The 21265-nt window shown below is 44.3% G+C and overlaps 2 protein-coding genes across 3 annotated transcripts in view; both read left to right on the top strand.

Moving 5' to 3' along the window:
• Positions 1 to 20959, top strand: part of sesn1 (sestrin 1) — a 56957-nt gene extending 35998 nt beyond the window's left edge. Inside the window, exons 1-9 of one of the 2 annotated variants that reach the window (XM_084001082.1) lie at positions 14714 to 15002; positions 15858 to 15923; positions 16025 to 16225; positions 16355 to 16537; positions 16800 to 17036; positions 17165 to 17419; positions 17529 to 17719; positions 17839 to 17983; positions 18104 to 20959. In XM_084001082.1, the coding sequence (XP_083857208.1) occupies positions 14901 to 15002; positions 15858 to 15923; positions 16025 to 16225; positions 16355 to 16537; positions 16800 to 17036; positions 17165 to 17419; positions 17529 to 17719; positions 17839 to 17983; positions 18104 to 18190 (1467 nt within the window). In that variant the 5' untranslated portion in view covers positions 14714 to 14900 and the 3' untranslated portion in view covers positions 18191 to 20959. Of the gene's footprint in view, positions 1 to 14713; positions 15003 to 15857; positions 15924 to 16024; positions 16226 to 16354; positions 16538 to 16799; positions 17037 to 17164; positions 17420 to 17528; positions 17720 to 17838; positions 17984 to 18103 lie in introns of those variants that run through there. The other variant, XM_084001081.1, reaches the window with a different exon arrangement.
• Positions 9091 to 21265, top strand: part of ostm1 (osteoclastogenesis associated transmembrane protein 1) — a 181554-nt gene continuing 169379 nt past the window's right edge. Inside the window, exon 1 of the mRNA XM_084001092.1 lies at positions 9091 to 9094. The gene's annotated coding sequence lies outside the window, so the exon portion shown is untranslated. The remainder of the gene's footprint in view (positions 9095 to 21265) is intronic.

The raw sequence follows: 21265 nt of genomic DNA, 5'->3' as shown, positions 1-21265 counted from the left end.
GCTTCAAGGCACTGATGAAAGGCACCGGAGAAAGCAAAATTAACAAAGGAGAGGAAGAGCAAGGGAAAGCAGCAGTCTGGAGGATGAATGGCGAAGGATAAAGATGGATATTGATCGACAAGAAGAGAAGTAAAAAGCTTGACTGAAAAGATAGAGGACAGTCCAGAGGCTGAACACATGTGTCAGGTGTAAGAGAATAAAAGGAGGTTACAGGATCCAGTCCACGCATGTACAATATTCATTTCCTCCACGTCTAATGACCCCGTTTACTCCACCACGGGTCACCTTTCTCTACCTATCTTCCTATTTTCTCCTTGTCCCACTTTCCCTGTTTACTCTGTCACTTTCTCTTCCCCTTGCTTTCCTTTGACCTCTCTCCTGCTCTTTTCCTCTTTCTCTCCAACTCTTCCCTCTCTCTCTCTCTCTCTCTCTCTCTCTCTCTCTCTCTCTCTCTCTCTCTCTCTCTCTCTCTCTCTCTCTCTCTCTCCCTCTCTCTCTCTGTGTCTCATACCTCCACTGTGATGTAACTCCTTCGAACAAACATGTTTTCTTGAAGGAGGCGCACTCGGCCGCTCTCACAGAGGCTCCATTCATGCAAACTTGTTTTCTGTGCGTTTACATCTCTCTCTCTTTTTTTTGCACAAGAGCCCGAATAGCTCTCATGTCTGTCCTCCATCTGCATCTGCCTGCCTGCCGCAGCTAATAAGTCCTTTATTTTTGTAAGACGACTCTTGTTATGGGTTCAGCCGGCCCACAACATGCCTCCTGACACGCTATAGAAGATAGAAGATGGTAAAAATGCTGGGTTGTTGCTTTTTTTTCTCCATTAAAACAGGCCGATATGAGCAAAGAATATAAACAGTTCTTTAAAGGGAACACACAGCAGGCGAGAAGCTCTATACTCCCTCTCTCTCCCTCTCTCTCTTTCTCTCTCACACACACGTCTGCACACACACACACACTGACGCATGCTCTCCAATCAAAACTTTCATGCTGAGAGGCAGCAACTGGTCAACAGGATATGAAACCTTCCTTTCTCTTCTTTTTTCTTTTCTTCTTCATGTTAGACTTGACCTCTCCCCTACTTTTCCTTTTCTGCACCAGAGCTTCACTCTCTGCCCTTCGTACGCTCTTTTCTGCCGTGTTTGTGGTTCACCCATGTTGGTTTGGTTGACTTTTTTTTTTTTTTTTTTTCCTTTTTTTCCTTCTTCTTCTTCAGCAGCCCTTGGCGTTCATTTCAATCACTGCTGTGAGCTCTGCCCCCCTCTCTCTCTTGGGCAAACTGTGTGTGTGTGTTTCACTCTGGTACATCTGGAGCTGGTAAACTTTCCATTTCTGCGCCGTAACTCCGTGCAGACCGTCAGATAATCAGTGTCCAGCTCATTTGCTTTATGGGTTATGGCTGAGTCATTCCCATGTACTTGGTGAAAGGTGTTCTCTCGGAGGCAGAGGCCACTCTGCTGAGCCTCACCCCCCCCCTCCCTCCCTCTCCCTCCCCTCTCTTGACTGGTGTTAGTGGAAGGGAAGATGACCATCTGCTGCCCCAGTTGCCCAGTGACTGGACAACAGCCCTTCTCTTATGGCACAGATCCACTGTCCATTGTCTGCTTGAGATTCTGTGTGTGTGTGTGTGTGTGTGTGTGTGTTTGTGTGCGTGTGTGTAAGCCAGTTCACTGCATTCAACATATGTGAGAGAGATTGTGTCCCTTTTATGTTTGTGTGTTGAAGTTTGTCTTGATCTGTCCCCGTGTGTGTGTGTGTGTATGTGTGTGCTTAGTTGCTTTTTATATTTATTTTACAGCTTGTGTGTCTTTCTCTGTGTGTGTGTCAGCCTCAAGGAGAGCCAAGTATTGTGTGAAGCTTTCCTGTGGGAGTCCCGTAGAGAACGCACCCTCACCCAGCAGGACGGTCCCTGGTTGCGGCCGTGAGCCGGCGGCTCCTGCCTCGCAGGCGGGTTAGAGGAGGGTCACAGATTTACCGGCAACAGGCCAAAAAAACTTTGCTCCGGTGCATCGAGAGAATAGATTTCCTCTCCAGACATGTGTGCACGATCACACACGCACACACACGCAGACACAGACATTGATGCATGGTATTGTTTTGGATGAAACCGGCTCATCATCATCAGCAGCTACTGGGCTAGTGGGGGACAGGTCGAGATGAGACCTAAAAACAAGCAAGCGCCTGTTTTTATACATTTAGATCATATTGTATAAGTCGGCAGGAACAGAAATGAAAGTAATTGCATTGCAAGTATTTTTTTTAACAGAGCTGTTAACAGAGGTGTGTATTTTTTTACAGTTCTGTTTGTGCACAGATAAAAAGACAAGATAGGACGTATCAATGAGCTTTGCAGCTGTTGGTTTGCAGATTTTTTATTTTTATTTTTTACCTTTGGGCAGAGCCAGACTCCTTGCTTCCAGTCTTTATGCTAAGATGAATGGCCTCCTTGCTCTTGCGTCAATCTTATCTCACAAACAAAACAGTGATATCAGTGCTCTCAGATGCCTTTCATCAAGAAATCCGGTAAGTACAGCAGCACAGTACTACCCAAAATGTTGAACCATTTCTGCAATTACACTGAATTCAGTTCATCTGAACTCTTCTTATTAATATTATCTAGCTGAAATCTCTTAGGAGTCGGAGTCAGCAGGCGACTGGTCACCATATTTACCCATAAGCCCGTCTTGGCTTCACTGTTGTAACTGAGCATTTGGAGTCTCAGCAGGATGTGAACAGACAGACAGACGGCGCCCTAGGTGAGCGCACGCCGAGAAGATGAGATGAGCTCCTCTTGTTCCTCTGTTTGTGTTTGTTCATATTTTGTCATACACGTAAAAAAAAAAAAAAAACAGTACTGAAATGTGTGTGGTGGCTAACCACACAATTTGTTCTCTACAAGAGAAACATACAGTGCTGAATATGATAATTAAACCCAACCAACGCTGAGCACATCTAAGGGACTTCAGGAAGTTAACACATTGTGCTTATTTTATTTTTTTCTCAGTGAGAGTCAATTTTTAACTTTTCTATTCACACATTTCTCTCGGGCTGTATTTAGTTAGTGCGATTTGAAACAGCATTTGTGTTGTTTGATATTTCTATCACCCACTGTTTCCATTTCTGTCTCATGTCTCATTGCTTCTCTTTCCTGTTGCATGCCCCATCACACTCTCTCTCTCTCCTCTCTCTTTCTCTCTCTCTCTCTCTCTCCTCTCTCTCTCGCACATACAGGTGAAGGGGGATTGTGCTGAGCTCAGTTACTCATTATCCCTCATCCAGTCCTGTCAGTTAGCTGCCTGCTCTTCCACAGCTCGCCTTGGCAGAGCAACAGCAGCAGCAGCAACAGCAGTAGCAATCTGAGAGCTTTGCTCACGCCGCTGAACTCTTCCTCCCAGACATTCAGGGAGACGAAAACAAGCCGAGAGCGATGCATTTTTCATTTTATTTTTGTCCTCGCCAAGCTGTGAGACTCTCGTGAGCACATCCAGGTTGTTTTGTCAGTGGTGCTTAAAGCTCAGACCACATACCAGACTCTCTTTTTACGGGTGACAAAATTGAGCGGAGCCAAATGCTTATGTGGTTCAAAATGTTGTTAGGCTCCACTTATTCAATTTTATTACCTTTTTAATCCAGAACCTTGGCTGTTATTGCATAATGATATACTGATTGAGCCAAAAACACACAAAGGGAATAGAAGTTGACAAACGCTCCTGAGGAAGGCAAAGGGATCTGGGAGATTTGCAGACTGGACCTGAGCCATACTGCTTTGGGCTTTTTTTTTTTAGGTGTGTGTGTATGTGTATGTTTGTGTGGGAAACCTGATGGAAATCTGATTTGGCAGAGCCATTATCCCCTTTAGACTTCAACAGCAGGCCCTACACTGCAGTGTGGCCGCCGCTAATCCCATAATGGGCTGACTCTGCACTGAAGCCGCACAAATACTGTTCCCCTTCGGTGAAAACTGTGACAGTGGGTTTGTTTCTGTTAATGCGACCCATGTAGGTGCTCTACATTACGGTGTGTGCATTAGTTGTGGGCCGTGTGTGCTTCTCCTCAGGTGAGTGGGCACAGATAGGTAATCTAGTGTACAGAGTCATCGATTTTTCCCGCTGCACAGGAAGTGGCTGGTTATTGATTCTCTGGGACAATGATGTCACTCCAGACGCTGTGGGGTGTTTACTTATCCATGATAAGGAACGAGGTGCTTTCTCTCTGCACACTGGCCAAATAATGCTCCCTCTCTGTCCCTTTACCTTTTATCGCTCTCATCACTCTTTCCACCTCCATCTTTTCATTCATTGTTAATGCCCTCTTTAACCCCAAAGTCCATTAGGTGTGACATAATCACCGATGAGGGATGTCACTTCGCAAGTTTGGCCACAGCGATGGCCTAGTTTATAACAGTTTTACCAAAAAAAAGTGCAAAATAGGTCTGTTAATTTGGATCACCTGCCCTTTCTTACATTTACACATTTATTTAGTTAAAATGTATGAAATATATTAGGAAATAAACCAAAATCAGCAGCATTAAAGTAGCTACATTTTAAAGGGGAACTATGCAAGTCGGGTCACTTTTCTGCTGTGTTGCTAACTCTCCTCCCGGCCATGTGCATTTGTTTACAACAAAGGAGGCGAGAAATCAATCAATAGAGTGTTCGATAACATTATCATATACAATGTGTATATTTGTGAAGTCTTATCAGTCATAAACAAGAAATTACGGGTTGCAAAGTTGTTTTTCAGCCAGAGAGCCTCCATTCTCCTTCATAAAACGTTACATGTCATTTATTAAACCATCACAATTACTCCAAAGCTGTATAATTAAGCTAAAAATCCTCCATACTGTAGTTCCTCTTTAAGATGTGCTTATGCTACATGACAGCTGTTTTTAATATACGTTAAAAGTTCAAATTGAAACTTCTTCCCTGTACTGGCCAGTAGCTGCGGTACAGTAACACTAATGTGAACTGTTGTTTCGCTTCTTCTTGCTTTTCTCACTTCTGCTGTTAGCGTGCTAACAGCTAGCCCTGGTCTAGCCTGACTGTTTCTTAATTTCCAGTCGCTCTTGTCAAGACGATGTTTGCATGAACGGCTGTTTGTGCTAACGTCATCCATGTAGCAGTGTCAGCATAAACAAGTTGCTTCCTTTAAGCTCCACAGATAATTGCAACAATTTTTCAGCAATCTCAGACTTTCATACATTCTTGTTCTTTTTCTTTCCTCAGACACCTGGATATTCTGGTAATTTTCCAAGAGACTTCACTCAGTAAAGCCACAGAATCAATTGAGCTGAGTTAACCACCCTATCCAGCCTATCAACTTAATAGATCTATTACTTTTTTATCAGGCATGGCACCAGACGGAACAATGCCAGACCTCCTGGCAGTGATAATACAATGCTGTCTACCTATTTATTTCTGTAAGACAATTTATTATGACACATAAACTCCCACTTAATACTGTAGATATTACTTAAACAAATAAGAATGCAGAATTAATATGAAATTAATCGTGAATGTAATAACTGAACGGCTTTAGAATTGAATCATTGACTTGAACTGACGAAGGGACAGTGTTTATCGTCACAGCTGTAACATAATCACCGTATGCTGCACTGGACAGAAGCCATCTTATCTCTTAATTATAGCTGACACTTGAAAGTAGGCGAGATATTTAAATCGGGCTTCGAGTCCACAAGGGGAATGATATGAGAGATTTTTCAGCCGTTGGTTTGTTCTTTTCTGCGTCCCACAGGCCTGTAATTGATTAACCACAGAGCAAATATGTCTAACACTACCTGTGGCATGAGACACAGAGGACCACACATACACACACACACACAAACACACACACACACACGCACACAATGCAGGCACACTTCTCTCAGGGTTATGAGGTCCATGGAGAGTTTGTAAAAGTCAAGAACCAGCATGCACACAAATCCTACACATTAACTCACACATTTATAGATGGGGGTTAAAAAAGTTCAGCATTGATGAATTGTCCTGTTAAAAAACACAAAAGCTGAAATATATTTCATATGAGAATAGGAAAATATACTTTATCATTATTTTATTACTGTTCAGATTTTAAATAGCTGCTATAAGCTCACATGGCTTTAATGTACTGTGAGACACATGAATGACCCAGCATGTGGTGTTTGCATAACCGGTAGGATGTATGGACATATTTAAGGCCCCAGAAGATAAAATGCCAAGGTAAGCATTTTGTGCATTTTTTCCAGTGTTGTTTTAGACGGTACAGACTCATGATCTCATGTCACGTGTTTGTGTTTTCATATTTGAGGAAGTCACTGGATATAGAGTCGAGAAGACAAACATGCATGCACATGTACGAAGAGTTTGTTTATGTTGGAGCTTGTTCCTCTTGTAATTGCACAGATTGAGTTCACAGAGATTTATTGTATGTAATTTATATTCTCAAGTTGAACTTGCGGTGTGAGAAAAAACAAAATGGGACATGTGCACATCTGTACACTTCAGTCTTTTTAAAAGGTGCAAACACTGAGATTCAGGCTCGTCTTGTCGTATATTTTTGGAAACTGTGTTTGTCCAGGAGAGAAAAAAAATCATGAGTGGAGAGGGGAGAAGATTTATGCTGTTGACCATTTGTTAAACCTCAGCCCTGAACAATGCTAGCAGCTGTGTCCTGCTCTTCACTGGATTCAGGACAGTTTATGCTCCGACAACTGCTGCCAAAACGCTTTATCAAGATAGTGTTACACTTTGCCAAACACACTGGTCAGTAGTTTTCCTAAAAATCTATTCCAGTCTGTTCTTCTGTTGCATTTAAAGCAAAAAAAGTGTTTAAAAATACAGACAATAAAACAAATCTAATGTCTGTGCAAGTATGTCAACTTGTAACACTAACAATGCTGTTTCTTTATTATCTGGCGAGTACACAGGAGGAGGATACAGCTTTAGCCTCATATAATGTATGAAGCATCAAGTGTGTGTTCAAGACCCACATACAGGATTCCTGTTTTAAAACGACTCAGCTGGAAACCATAAAAAAACACGCCCAGAGACTGCGTTTCCAACTACAGTATTTTCTGGAACCAATATTAAATCTGGCAGCATCAAGTAATAGGCACAGCAACAGCAACAGCAACAGCAACTAACCTAGCAATGGCCACCCATAACTGGACTCAATTAAACTAAATTTGCAGGAGATAGAAGTAAGTAGAAGAAATTGAAGCCAATTTTAACAATAAGACGATACCATTTTCCTCGTCATGTGCATTTCCACCTGAATTATTTTCCATATTTCTTCTGTCTCCTATGTTCAACGTCATGCAAAAGCACCCGCCACTGAATTTACTGGAAATGTTGAGTCAGTGATGATGAGCGAAGAGGACAGAGACCAAGGTGATCGGGTTTCTACCCTAATCAAACAGACATTTCATAAACAATTAAACATTAATGGGCCAGTCGCCGTGACATCGCAGATGAATGAACCGGCCATTTTGTTCTGCCGTTCAGTACCGGGCCTCATTGCCTATTAATGAAGTAATAGGACGCGGCCAAAATGGATCTGAGGGCGACGATTAGGCCATATCACTTCCTCCCCCCTTAAAGTACGGCGGTATCACATCCCCTCTTCAACTTTGCAATCAAAATACATCCCGGTGAAGGTTATATAGACCGGGGGAATGGATAGTGGAAACGGGAGAAGGGCAGAAGTGAAACCGGTGTCAGGAACAGACAGAAGTACAGATTAATGCAGAGCGCCGTAGTTTCTAATCTTCACTGAAGCCTCTGTGATGTAATTACGTCAGACTTTATCAGCGGGCTGTTATTGTCTGCCGTCTAAAGCTGATATACCTCGCACTGGATCGCCGCTCGCAGGACTGTCAACCCTTCTTTTTTTTTTGTTCTGTGAGGTTATTGACTCTCTTGTTTTCTGTGAACTGCTACATGGAAATAATAAAAACCGTTCGCTTGGCTCAACGGTTCATTAAGTTTTTACGGCCTTTGATTCAGAGGCGCACATTTGATTACTAGTTGGAGCGTTGTCTGCTGTAATGAACTTGTTTCTTGGTTGTTGTGTTTTTCAGGAGTGAATCATCGCCACAGAAACAGGTGAAGGGGTTGGCTCCCTTGTGTAGAGTTTACAGTGCTCATAAAGAATCTTAGGGTGATGATCAAAAACTTTTTGGCCTCGTTCCCAGTGAGATGAGTCATTTTTTTTTTGCTCAGTCAGCAGAGCCGACGTCTTGTCGGCTGAGGGAGAAAAAAACAGCTGTGCATGCCAGGAGGGACTCAGCAGCGTCAGGCAAGAGGAGCTGTTTTCTTTGGGGCTGTTAGCGTCTCAATGCTGATATAAGGTCAGCTTTGTTAGTCTCATGTTTTTGGATAACACCAGAAGTTGAGCGATAAGCTTGCCCTAGATTTCAACGAGCATGTATCTGAAACATTCCCCCCCCCGTAACACTTCGCAAGAGTTTAGCCATTTGAACTTTTGGCAGCGCCTCTGGACTCGCCCCTTTGGCCTTATCTCCTGTGTTTCCCATCGGTAAACTTTCCTGATGAAGGGAGGGAGTCAGATGCACAGCTGAGGTTGTTATCGTACAAATAGAGAGACTGGGGAGGCGAATTGGCAGGTTTTTTTCATTGATTTGCGGTGGCTGTGTCATATCAGGCTAAAGATAGCAGGGGAGGGTTTGGTATTTTCTGTTTTTCTATGGGATCTTTTCTCTCAGAGCCCGTTGTATTGTGACAGCTGCCCCTCTCCCTGTTAGAATAACATCCCCGGGAACTCACTCTTCCTCACGTGCTCATAGAGGTTGCAAGCCAACGCCTTTCACCCCCTCCTCTTCACTCCTGGATTGTTGTCCACATATAGATTATTTAGGCAATTGTGTGCGTATGCATGTTTGCAGTATAAAGTCATAAAAGAGAAGTTATCTTTTGTCCCAGATACCTATTTTCCCTCCCTGATGTGCACTTTTTGTTTCTGTTTTCCGCGAGCTCCCTGAAGTCTCCACAGTTCCTCCGCGTTTCATGGAAACCAGGGAACGCTGCTTCCTGGTGCAGGACCCGATGGTCTTGGGGGTGGGGGGGGTGAGGAGGTGGGGGCTGGGGGGTGTATGGGCACGCCTCTCCTCTCAGGAAAGCCGGCGCTTGGCGAGACCACTTCACTCTGATAGCCTGCCAGAATACACACAGATCAGAGAAGAGGCGACTGGGAAAAAAAGCTGAAGAAAAGAGGCCAAAAGTCACTCATAGAGGGGCCAAAAAGGCAGCTCATGTCCACTTAATTCCCACACTGATCCACACTCAGACTCATAAGATGTTGGAAATCACACCACATCCACATCGAGGCCTCGTATCTCGACTCCGAAAGCTCGTGATCAACAGGTTGTGACAGCTTAGCAGCAAGTTTTTTGGCTTTTTTCTTTAGAGGCTGGTGGTGACTGCTCTGTAAGATGAGAGCAAGCAGAGTGTGCAGGATGTGGCCTGTGGGACAGGTAAGGGTTAACCCTGCAGTCTGCTCAGTGATAGATGAACAGGCTCGAACCCAGGGCTGTGTTTGAAGAGTCGGGCGTGTGTGGGGGGATACCCTCTCTGAGTCTGCACTTTTCTTCTCTTTGGCTGTGCTAAAAGTTTTTAAAAAACTAAAAAAAAACTCTTTATCTGTAGATATGTCTAGTTAAATGAGTTTGGTTTACACACTGCTGCTCCTTCACTGTTCACACACTCACTCACAACTTTCACGCTCGTCTGTTTATGGAAAAAGTTCTCTAGTTGTTTTTCACAGATGAGAGCTGCTGTTGCTGCTGTTGTGAGCCTCTGGGGCTAAGTCGAACCATGTGGTTTTGTGTTTGCTGTAAAGTTAGGAGACGTTTGCTTTGACACTTTTTTTCTTTTTTCTTTTTTGTTGGGAGCAAATCAAACACACAAGAATAACAACCAAGGCAAACACACGAGTGAACGACTAAATTACTAAATGACTTTCTATGAAACAAAACCGGACCGGGTTGTTCAGTGAAGTTCATACCTTGGGTGAACTTTTTTTTTTTTTTCCTCTCTCTTGTTTTACTTTTCTTTCTTTTTTTTCTGCTCGGAGAAACAAGAGAGGCAGAGAGAGAGACCACAGAAGATTGGTTCCTGTAACTGTTGTTCTGCCCTGTGATTGGCTGAAGCCTGTTGCTAGGCTTATGTCAGTGTTCGCGAGTTTTCTGCTTCCTCTCCTCTGTGCACTGATAGGTCAGGTTTGAACTGGTCTGGTGGACTTATGCCACTTGTTGAACATCCCCACAGTTTCTGCGGTTCCCTCGGTGTCTTTCTGCATGAAGAGAAAAAAAAAAAAACACACACACAGCCGCCACAGCACTGAGGCACATATGTGCAGCTTCTACGCCTGCCACAGCTTCCTTTCTGTTTTTTTTTAATCTTATTATCTTTTATCATCTTTTTTTTATTGGGTTTAAGGCTGTTTTTAATCCTGCTCCACACTCATAAAGGAAAAACAACTGTTTTGTAGGCATTTAAAAAAGTAGCTGCTATACTTATTGTACTTATAAAAAGTTTAGTGACCTAATTTTTTGACAGATCTTCATGAAACGGCTGCTTTTTCTTTAAACTGATTGTTGTTTACTTGTCCATCTTTGTGCAGTAATGCAATTCCTATGTGCATAACTCTGCTGTACAATGTTACAGCAGCATTCCTACTGTTGCACATACAGTATCTGTTTTCTGCTGCACTTCACTGAACCTTGAATTCCTCAGTGTCGTTTAAAAAAAAAAGAAAAAAAAGAAAAGACAAATCTGTTACATGTTTTTTTTCTGTAGCGCGCTTCACGCTTTATTTCAAAGGCGTACTATCTTTCAAGTATGAAACACTGACACTAACCCTCTTGGCCAGCGTTGTGGCTGTAAAACGCTGTATTTTGTACCCCGGTGGAGCGCAGAGCACTTTGATTTAAACTGGACCCAGTGGATTGTGACATTCAAGTTGTGACAACGTAATAAAAGTTTTTTCGCTGGAACAAAAAAACAACCACATAAACCTTTCGAATCGCTCTCACAGCATTACCTACTGTCCTGCCTTCTGTCTTTACGCTCAGTGGGTTCAGTATATGACCAAATACGCTGCTCCCTGCTCTCTCCTCGAGGAAACTTGTAAATGCTGATGCTCCCATATGCAAATCCACCTCCACTCCTACGTATGGCCACTGGCTCATGCATGAAAATGCGCATATATAAAAATGTTCTGAGCCACTGTAGCGCTCACAGGAAGCACTTTAGGATAAATGCAAATTGTACAAATTTAGTTTAAGCGAAAAAAAGTGATAAATTCAGGGAACTGACTGAAAAAGTAATATAGGAAACTTGTATTTGTTCTTTTAAAAAAAAAGAAAAACCATATTTCTAGCATGTTAATGCTTCAAAACATATTCATAGCTTCACCTCGGTAGCCTTGTATGAATAGAGAACTGCTTATTAGCATTTCCATGAGAGAATATACTGTATATGTCAGACACTTTAAATCTGAACCATTTTCCGGACTATTACTCTTAATAGGGATATTTTTTATTACTATTTGTGCAATGATTTAGGAAATGTGTCCATTGTTCGGGCCTTTCCTCCACTAGATCTCTATCTGATGATACACACACTGTTAAAACAAATCTGAGATGATTGCTGTTGCTTCCAGGAACCTTTTTTCCCTTCTATCATAACTTATCTTCACCGTGTTGTCCTAACCTCTGTACTCCGTCCGTCCATCACATCTCCAGGGTGGCGCTGCAGACTATAGTGGACATCCCATAGCTAAAAGGTCAGCAGTGTGGCCCCTGCAACTGCAAATACGCCCCTCAGCCACCATGTTGCATCCATGTATACCTACTCATCACTAATTTAAGCAACGTTCATAACAAAATAATTTACTTTAGCAGTTAGCCATTTGAGTTTTCAAGTACCGCCTTTCTGACGCTCTCAAGGTGACATCAAATGACTGAGACGCCTAAAGATGTAGGTCTTCAGACTCCCCTGACGCACCTGCCGTGTGGTTTTTTTATGACACACGATGTTCTGAACAAAACTTCAGAGGACAGCGAAGAACAGCGGTTTCCAACCCGGGGACTCGGGACTCCCATAGGGGGGTTGTGAGATACAGCTGAGGTGCCGCAAGATGATTATCAGGGCAAGCATCAGAAGAAAACAACACATTTCTAGTGCACAAAATATTCCGACTTTTACTAGGAATCTTTGCCCTTTTTTCTAGTGAATCACTTCTGGGCTCCATTATGCACCTGAACTGAAATGAAGAAGATGAAATGAAATCGCCTTTAAAATAGTCGCAGCTAGTTTCCATGCAAGCTGCAACAGTGGGTCAGAAAGTTAGCATTGCTTTGTTTAAGTAGGTCACAAGAAGCCGTCTGAGACCAGATGAGGTACTGTAAAATGTATTTTGCCTCATTTTCTTACAACAGAAACATAAAGTTCAGTTGATTTAGTAAAATTAAGTAAAGACAAATTCAAACACACCTGAGATTGGAACTGGATGTTTAAACTCAACTCCTTGAGACGTATTAGTTGTTTTTTTCCAAACCTAAGCGGATGATGATGATGTTGTTGATGTAAGTTTCTCTTAATCAAGTATTAATTGACTTGTTTATAAGCTCTGTCTCGGTGGGAACCAACTACCACTATTTAAACTTTATTAGCTGGACCAAAGAGGATGAAGCGGAGGTGTAATCTCAGCCTCTAGTGAGTCTGTGAAGGAGCATATGGTCTGAATCTCAGGAACACACACTCGCACAGATACACCCCTGATGTGAGTACAGTAAAGCCCCACAGAGTAGTCAGTGCGTGCACTCTGACAATAGTGTTTGGCCCTGTCCGCGAGGCCGGACCCCCGAGCCTAAGCGCTTTTATGTGAAAAGGTTTGGTGTGTCGTAAGCCCTAACGCTGACCAGCCTCTTCTGCAGCTTTGCTGAGCCATGGGGCTCCCGGCCGCCCTGGGAGTGCTGACTCCAGCCCTGGGAACATGTTTACCGCTGCCCCGCACCCCACCCTGTGGCATCAGGAGAGGGTCTGCTGTGGGGGTGCATGTGTGCGTGGGGGGGTGGGGGTGCGGGGGGTCCACACAATGAACCTGCTGAATACTGTGCTATATAGTTATTGGTGCTGAGGACTTGCAGTTGGCTGCCAAACTGGCTGGGTAGGCTCTTGATCCGAGTGCACAGAGGCAGACTTGCCTTTTCTTGGCTTGCTCTCTAACTTGTTATTTCCAAATTTAACTTGTTAGTCTGGTTTTTATTTAGTATCCCCCCCCCCCCCCCCCCCAAACACACACATACACTTGCGAAATCCTTGTTGCAGCAAGGATGAACTGAAACAAGGACGGTGTCGTATAAACACTCAAGACCAAAGTGTGTTTTTCCTTCCCATAAGATGAGTCTTTGTTCCATGTTGGCTTGTTGTTTTGAAGTCCTGATGCACAGACGTCCGTGTGTGTGTCCGTGCACAGGTGAACGCTTTTGCACCGCTGTCGCAACGTGTTACTTCACTTGCGTCCTTTATTTACGTGGGAATAACTTCTTTATCTGTTTGTCAGGGGTCTCAAGGAACAAAAGACAAAGATAACTTTCCCAACTTGCCTGAACAAAGTACTGTAAAGTGAAGTGGATATTATTATATTGTCGTACAACCTTTGCAGCACAGTCTTGTTTTTAATAAATCCCCATCTGATATAATTCTGTGTAATTATTGACTTGGTAACCGCAGCAGTGTGATAAAACCAGTCGCAAACTGTCCCAGCGAACATGTTATTGTCAAGCTGGGATAAACAAAGCCATAAGAGCTGCTGCCTTCCTTATCTCTGCTTCCTCTTGCCTTTTTAAAGGACTCCTTCAGCCCCATGTGATTGGTGGAGCAATGGTTATTATCTGTGGTCTGATAGGCCGCGGCGCAAAAACCACTAACTGAAGGGTTAGCTGCTGCTGCTGCTGTTGTTGTTGCAGCCAGCAGGTCCTGCAGCCGATCCATCTCGCCTGCATGCTGATGATGCTGATCTTTGCACAGCGCCTCCCCCTCCTCCTCCTGTGTACCTTCTTCTGGGGCTAAGGCTCAGTTTGAGGGGGTGTGAGGGGTGGTATGTGTGTGTGTGTGTGTGTTGGGGTGTGTGTGACTTGCTTCTGCATGCTCTGAGCTGACTTTGAGTTGTTGTTGTTGTTCTCGCTGAACGCGCCGATGAATGCAAGATAGCTCATGAGCAAGCCTGACTTTTCTTTTTTTCCCCTCAACCACACTTTGGCAGCGTTACAGAAAACTATTCCTGGCATTAAATGAATGCAGGTGATAATGAATTTCACTATTGATTGGAAGTGATAGCCGATTGATTTGGATTAGCCAATCACCTGCAAACCTGCATTTGATTGATCACTGCAATTATTTAGCATACAGAGTGCAATTCATAAGAGATGAACTCTATCATGATCAATGGCAGCAGGGAACAATAGAAGGAGAGAGAAGTGATGATGTTTTCTTAGAGAGGGGGGGGGGGGGGGGGAGCTGTTCTCTCTCTGCTCACGTTTAGGACCCCCCTCTTTGCTCCTACTTAGCTCCGCCCCCCTCTCCTGCCTCTCTCTCTCCCCATTGGCCGCAGGGAGGCTGTTTTCGCCACCCGATTGGCCCGCCGAGCTGTCAATCAAACGAGCCTCGACTTATTTACCGAATGTATGAGAGGAGGAGGACGGTATTTCTGCTGTGGGGCTGCAACAGCTGACTGCTGAGCCGAGCTGCACTTTACCCAGTGCCTCAAGGAACAAAGAGAGAAGGAAGACAGCCATCCGGGGAGACGCTTATGTTTTTAAAGAAAAGAAAAACCCACAGATAAATAATCACACGCAGAAACAGCGAGGGCACGAGATGAGGCACGCAGTCGGACCGGCAGAAAACGTGGAAAATAATTCTTTCGCGGTGACAGGCTTGTTAAAGATATGTTCCCATTGTGAACGGCTCAGCAAAAAGGTAAGAGAAAGAAAGGAGAGAAAAGAGGCGACAAGGGGATGATAACACTTTAAAAAATACAATGCACATCATTTAAAGCATCTTTCTGCTGCTGCTTTGTCAGAAAAATGAGTCTTATTATTGATCTTTTCGGGCGTCATGATGTTTTCTTTCTTTGCCTTTGAACAAACAAGCTGCAGTGCAGTCTTTTGTCCAGGCTTGTTTTCGACTCAGAGGAGTTTGTGTTTGGTCATCATCGACTCCGAGGGTTTTATTTAGTTTTTTAATAAGACGAAGATGGTGCAAGTGACATTTTTATTTTAAAGGGACGTTTTGTGGCCAGTGTCATTTCTGAATAATGCAAATTTCATGGTCATTCATTCATCCACTTGATCCGCTTCATTGTGCGCTGCGGGACGGTGTCCGCTGGTGGACATGTCTCGACAAGCAGCGGAAAGTTACAGGACGTGAACAGAGCCGATGTAGAAAAGAAAAAAGGCTTTTTATGTTTTTTTTTTAATGTTTAATTTTCTATCGGAGTAAGCTGTCAGTATGCTTGTTAAGATGTCTTCATTAATTATGAAGCATAAAAGTTAAATCCTACTTTTTATGCGTCACTGTGATGTGACAATGCAAAGAGCTGAACGATGCTTCTGCTGTGGATTTAAAAACAAAAACGACCTTAAATCATTTTTTCTTTTATTGTATTGCGGTGTAAACTTATATTTGGCCAGGTTTGCTGGTTTTAGACAAACAAAAGCGACTGTGGTGAGGCGGTGAAGTGACAGCAGAGATGAGAGCTGGTGATGACTGAGGCTTGCAGCTTCTCCTCTCTGATATTTAAAGTGCGTTTTCTTCTTTTTTTCCGTCTTGCAGGACTTGGGAGTAAGGATCCCAAGACCCTTAGGCAACGGACCAAGCAGATTTATCCCTGAGAAAGAGGTAAGGAAGGAGCTCTCTGTGACCCTGCTGCCTGCCTTGTCACAAATGGTATTGATTTGATACCTGTGTACTCAATCCTGCTCTTTTTTTGTTATTATCAGATTCTTCAAGTCAGTAAAGTGGACGCCAGGACACAGTCGATATTTGAGGATGCGTTTGCAGCCCTGGGTCGCCTGGACAACATTTCACTGGTGATGGGCTTCCACCCTCAGTACCTGGAGAGTTTTCTCCGGACGCAGCACTACCTGCTGCAGATGGACGGGCCCCTATCTTTGCACTACCGACACTACATCGGCATCATGGTACGACCGCGTCCGATCCCCCCTCCTCCTCTTCCTCCTCCTCTTGTGGACTTTAAAAATGTCTGGTTTTATGTGAAGCAGTGGTGGTGTTTAACCCTCTCTTCTCCTCCTCCTCTGACCTCTGCGCAGGCGGCAGCTAGACACCAGTGTTCCTACTTGGTCAACCTTCACGTGAGCGACTTCCTCCAGGTCGGCGGGGACCTCAAGTGGCTCAACGGCCTGGACGAGGCGCCGCAGAAACTGCAGCAGCTCGGGGAGCTCAACAAAATCCTGGCGCACAGACCCTGGCTCCTCACTAAGGAGCACATCGAGGTGAGAGGACGGGACGGGATGGGGAGGTGGATGTGGATGCGGACATGAAAGTTCTTATGTAACAGTCTGAGATCATGGGTGGAGGTCGGGGGTACAGCTACAGTTGTATAACTTGGACCAGGATGGCGTGGGAGGGGAGGGGAGGGGGGAATAGAGGGTCAATAAAGTGGGATTTCGAAGGGTAAAAAACACATTTTCCCCACGTCATTATTTGGCTCCTGTTTGCATCACTCACACGTGTTTTTTTTTGTTTTTTTTCCAGCGCCTCCTGAAAGCCGAGGAGCACAGCTGGTCCCTGGCGGAGCTGATCCACGCCGTGGTCCTCCTCACACACTACCACTCCCTCGCCTCCTTCACGTTCGGCTGCGGCATCACGCCCGAGATCCACTGCGACGGCGGACACACGTTCAGACCCCCCTCCCTGAGCCAGTACTGCGTGTGCGACATAGCCAACGGCAACGGCCACCCTAATCACCACGACGATCCATTTGGCAACCAGGTGAGTGGTAATGGGGCAGAGCAAGAGGGAGAAAGTGTGTGTGTGTGCGCAGTAAGAGCAGGTGTGTGTGTGATTTGGGATGCTAAGACGTTTTATGCGTGACTGACATCGACCTTCTGTCCATGTAGGAGATGTGCGGCGAGGTGGAGGTGCTGATGGAGCGCATGAAGCATCTGCAGGAGTGCCGCGACGACGAGGAGGCGAGCCAGGAGGAGATGGCCACTCGCTTCGAGAGGGAGAAGACGGAGAGCATGCTGGTGGTCACGGCGGAGGACGAGGAGTGCGTCCCCTCCAGAGACATCTCCAGGCACTTTGAAGACCCCAGCTACGGCTACAAGGACTTCTCCAGGAGGGGCGAGCACGTGCCCACGTTCAGGGTGCAGGTACGGATCGAGTGCAAGACAAGACGAATACGATCGCACTGTGTGTAAAAGTATAAAAACAAATGATGTGTTATTAACCTGGACTTTTCCTCTCTCTCTGTGTGTGTAGGACTACAGCTGGGAGGATCACGGCTACTCGCTGGTCAACCGGCTGTATCCCGACGTCGGTCAGATGCTGGATGAGAAGTTCCAGATGGCCTACAACCTGACCTACAACACCATGGCGACACACAAGGATGTGGACACCAGTATGCTGCGTCGGGCCATCTGGAACTACATCCACTGCATGTTTGGCATCAGGTCCGTCTTGTTTTCTTTTTCTTTTTATGCTTCTCTCTCTAGTTGTAGTGATGTACGTTTTTTTTTTTTTTTTTATCTTGCAGTGTGTTTTAACTTTGTGTTTTCTCTGTGATCCTCAGGTATGATGACTATGATTACGGGGAGATTAACCAGCTTCTGGACCGAAGCTTTAAGATCTATATCAAGACCATGGTGTGTAGTCCTGAGAAGACCACCAAACGAATGTATGAGAGTTTCTGGAGGCAGTTTCAGCACTCCGAGAAGGTGAGATGAGACTCTGATTCCTTTATCCTGCTCTCTCAGTTGCACTTATTTCCTATTGATTGACTATTACACATCATTAAATGTCTTTCTCTTTTCTTTTTTTGTGTGTGTTTCCTGCAGGTCCACGTTAATCTGCTTCTTATGGAAGCGCGAATGCAAGCAGAACTGTTATACGCTCTGAGAGCGATCACCCGCTACATGACATGAAGTGCTTTTTGGCGTTTTTATCGTTGTCTTTTTACTGTCATTGTTGTTGCTCATAATGGGACACTTCAAGAAAAAAAAAAAAGAAAATGAAAGGGGTGGGGGTTGGGGAGGGGGGGGGGGGGGATTCAACAAAAGAGATGTGTGGAAGAGAGTCCTGGGTTGTGACGGCGCTTGTTGGATGGATGTGGAGAAGAGGATAAGAACAAACGGAAAGAAGAAAGAAAAAAAAGAGAACTGTTGAAGAAAAGTCATCTCAAACTACAAGTGGATACACAAACTCAGTTCGTGTTGCCTGCAGTGCCAAATATGACCAAGAGAGGGCTGCCTGGAGCAAACTCCTGCTCAGCTGGGTGGGTGTGGGGGGTGTGGGGGGGTTTGCACCGGGCCACAGCACTGACACCGGAGGCATCCAGGACGATGTTTCAGTATTTCCAGCATGCAACACGTTTGGTTGGTTGCCAATAATCTGTTCTGTCTCCTGTTCGAGTGAAGACCCGCAGAAAAAGAAAAAAAAAATCCCCCAAGAAAAGCTGTGCAGCCACAAAAGAGTCTGCACTTTGAAAAAATCTGTTGTCACTGTTTATGTTTTGTTTAGTTTCTTGATGAATATCTTTTTATTTCAATTTTTTTTGTATTCAGAGAAGTTGGACGTTTTGTCGATGTGGTTGCTGTTAGTGATGGAGATGGAAGCATTAACTTTTCGGCGGTGTTTTTTACGTGTGCCTGAACTATCCAGCACAGTGTGCATACGTGCTGATGCTGCTGCTCCCATGTTGTATTTAGCGGGGTCATATTGATCCCCAAATCACCCCCTCACCCCACCCCATGATACCCCCCTAAGCCCCTATCCATTAGAAATCCACTGCATTACCCCCTCTCCCTCGTTTCCTCTTGCCCCCTCCCCTCACCCCTCTCCCCCCTACCCCACTCCCCCATCCCAAAATCTCAAATGTCAATTTAAGCTAATCCAAGGAGTGTGTGAAAACCAGAGGTGTGGAGAGAAACTCAAAGAACACTGTCTGAGCCCTTTTTGAGTTTTAACTGTACACGGTGTGGATGAGTTCTGTGTTCATGATGACTGAGGTGTGGATGTTTGTTCGTGTGCGTTTCACGCAAATGACAGAGAAAAAAAAAAGTACGTCTTTTGAATTTCATGTGTCAAAAAAAAAGAAAAGAAAGAAAAGCGAGGCACTTTGAAGGAAAGACTTCTTGCTTCTGCTGTAGCTCTGTTATTGTGAGATATTTGTTTATCATTTGTTGATGATGATGATGATGATGATGATGATGTCTTTATTTTTCTGGTATTGGGAAAAGAAAAAGAAAAAAAAAGCTAATCAAAAAGAAAGTTAGAAACCAGGTTTTCCAGGAGGGATTTGCTTCCGGTTGCCCTAACCACACCTTATCTGTCTTCCGCTTATCCCTGCTGCCTGGTCGCCCTAACACTTTCGAAGCTTTGGATTGTGAATTTTACCAGTAAATGAATACCTCTTCTGTTTTTCTCTATAAAACATATAAGAAGTGCTCTTTGGTGAGCAGAGACTCTTTCCGGGCGGCTGCGTTCCCATTGCTCGGGGACCCGGCTCGCCCACACGGGGCCGACTGCGGTCGATAGCTGTCGGACGCAGAAAGGTTGTAGCTGTGCTTATTTCCCTGCTGGGGAAGTCTAACCAGTGCAAAAGCAGCTTTTTAAAAAAACTTTTTGTTTTGAACAGAGGTGTGAAACCTCTGCTGTTTTTGTTTTTTGTTTATTAAAACCAGTAAAGTACTGCATTCTCCTGAGGTTGGATTGAGAGAATCAGACAGATGAATGAGTGATACCCAGAGAAAGAGGAGGAGGAGGGTGATGATGACGATAAAGGAATGGTACATTTGGAAGTGGTTTGAGAGGAAGTGGAGGTTTTTTCAGACTTCTGACTGATGTCAGTTACTGACACTTTTTTTTATATGAAAATTATATGAAAAAAGATGAAAAAAAATAAAACTATGATATTAAATTTGTTGTGTATCATTCGTAGTTTTCTCCTAAACAATTTGACTTCAGTGCTTCATCAAAGAGATTGTATTAGATGTGGAGAGGCCTACGCAATTCAGGAATCAAGCAGTCATAGCACAATCACTGTCACCATCAGCTCCACCACTCAGTTGCACAAATGCAGGAAGTTAGACAACCCACAGTGATTAGTAAGCATATCTGAGCTTTTATGCAAAAGATGACTCATGAAAAAAAAACATGGAGTTTTATTCTCACACCTTTTGTTCCAAAGTTCACGTTGATAACGAAGCTGACTTCACCAACAGTAAGCTGAACTCAGGGGAATAGTTCAGTTTGTCATCAGTGCAGACCAGGGACTTTCATGTGAATTTCATTTTACTGTATAAGCTCGAAGGTCAGTTTCACTTTTGCTCCTGACCAACACTTGGATCGTGATGAAGGTGGATTCCATGTTTGGACACGTTTCCTGTTTGCGTCCAGGTTGCACCTCATGGGGGGGGGAAAAATCCTTGACTTTCCTCATGAGGTAATGTGTCCGAACTTCAGGGTGTTTTCCATCGAGGCCGGAGAGGCCTGTCTGTCAAAAAACACAATCACCAGCAGAAACTCACTGTTGCCCCCCGTTGACCAAACTGCCTTCATGTTTTGGTGGCTTTCCCAGAAAATGATGTTAATATTAATAATAACAATAAGGCATAGGAAGCATCTTTGTTGAGCAACCTTGATGATATCAGCCAGCCAACTGTCTTTCATATCAACCTGAGAAATTCTGTGTAGAGAACAATGTTTGTTACTAGCTCTGGCTAATAAGTCGTTTAGGGGTTTTTGAAACATCGGCTTTGTCTTGTGGTTGTTTTAAGGTCACTATTGTGTAAGATCTGGGGGAATTGACACCGGGTTTTTTTTTTTTTTTTTGAATTAAGTGCCGTTTCTGATTTGTTTCGATGTAATAACGATGTGATTTTGAAATGCTGTACTTTAGGCTACTTGGTGTAACTCGTAAAGCACTGCCTGGCCCCATATCTGTGTAATAATAAAGGCTTTGAGGAGCAAAATGTTTCCTGCGTTCTTCTGCTTTATTA

The sequence above is a fragment of the Trachurus trachurus genome, assembly GCF_905171665.1.
Source record: "Trachurus trachurus genome assembly, chromosome: 24".
In the NCBI taxonomy this organism is placed as follows: Eukaryota; Metazoa; Chordata; class Actinopteri; order Carangiformes; family Carangidae; genus Trachurus; species Trachurus trachurus.
Note: the sequence above shows the minus strand (reverse complement) of the source record. Positions and strands in the feature narration are given on the sequence as shown.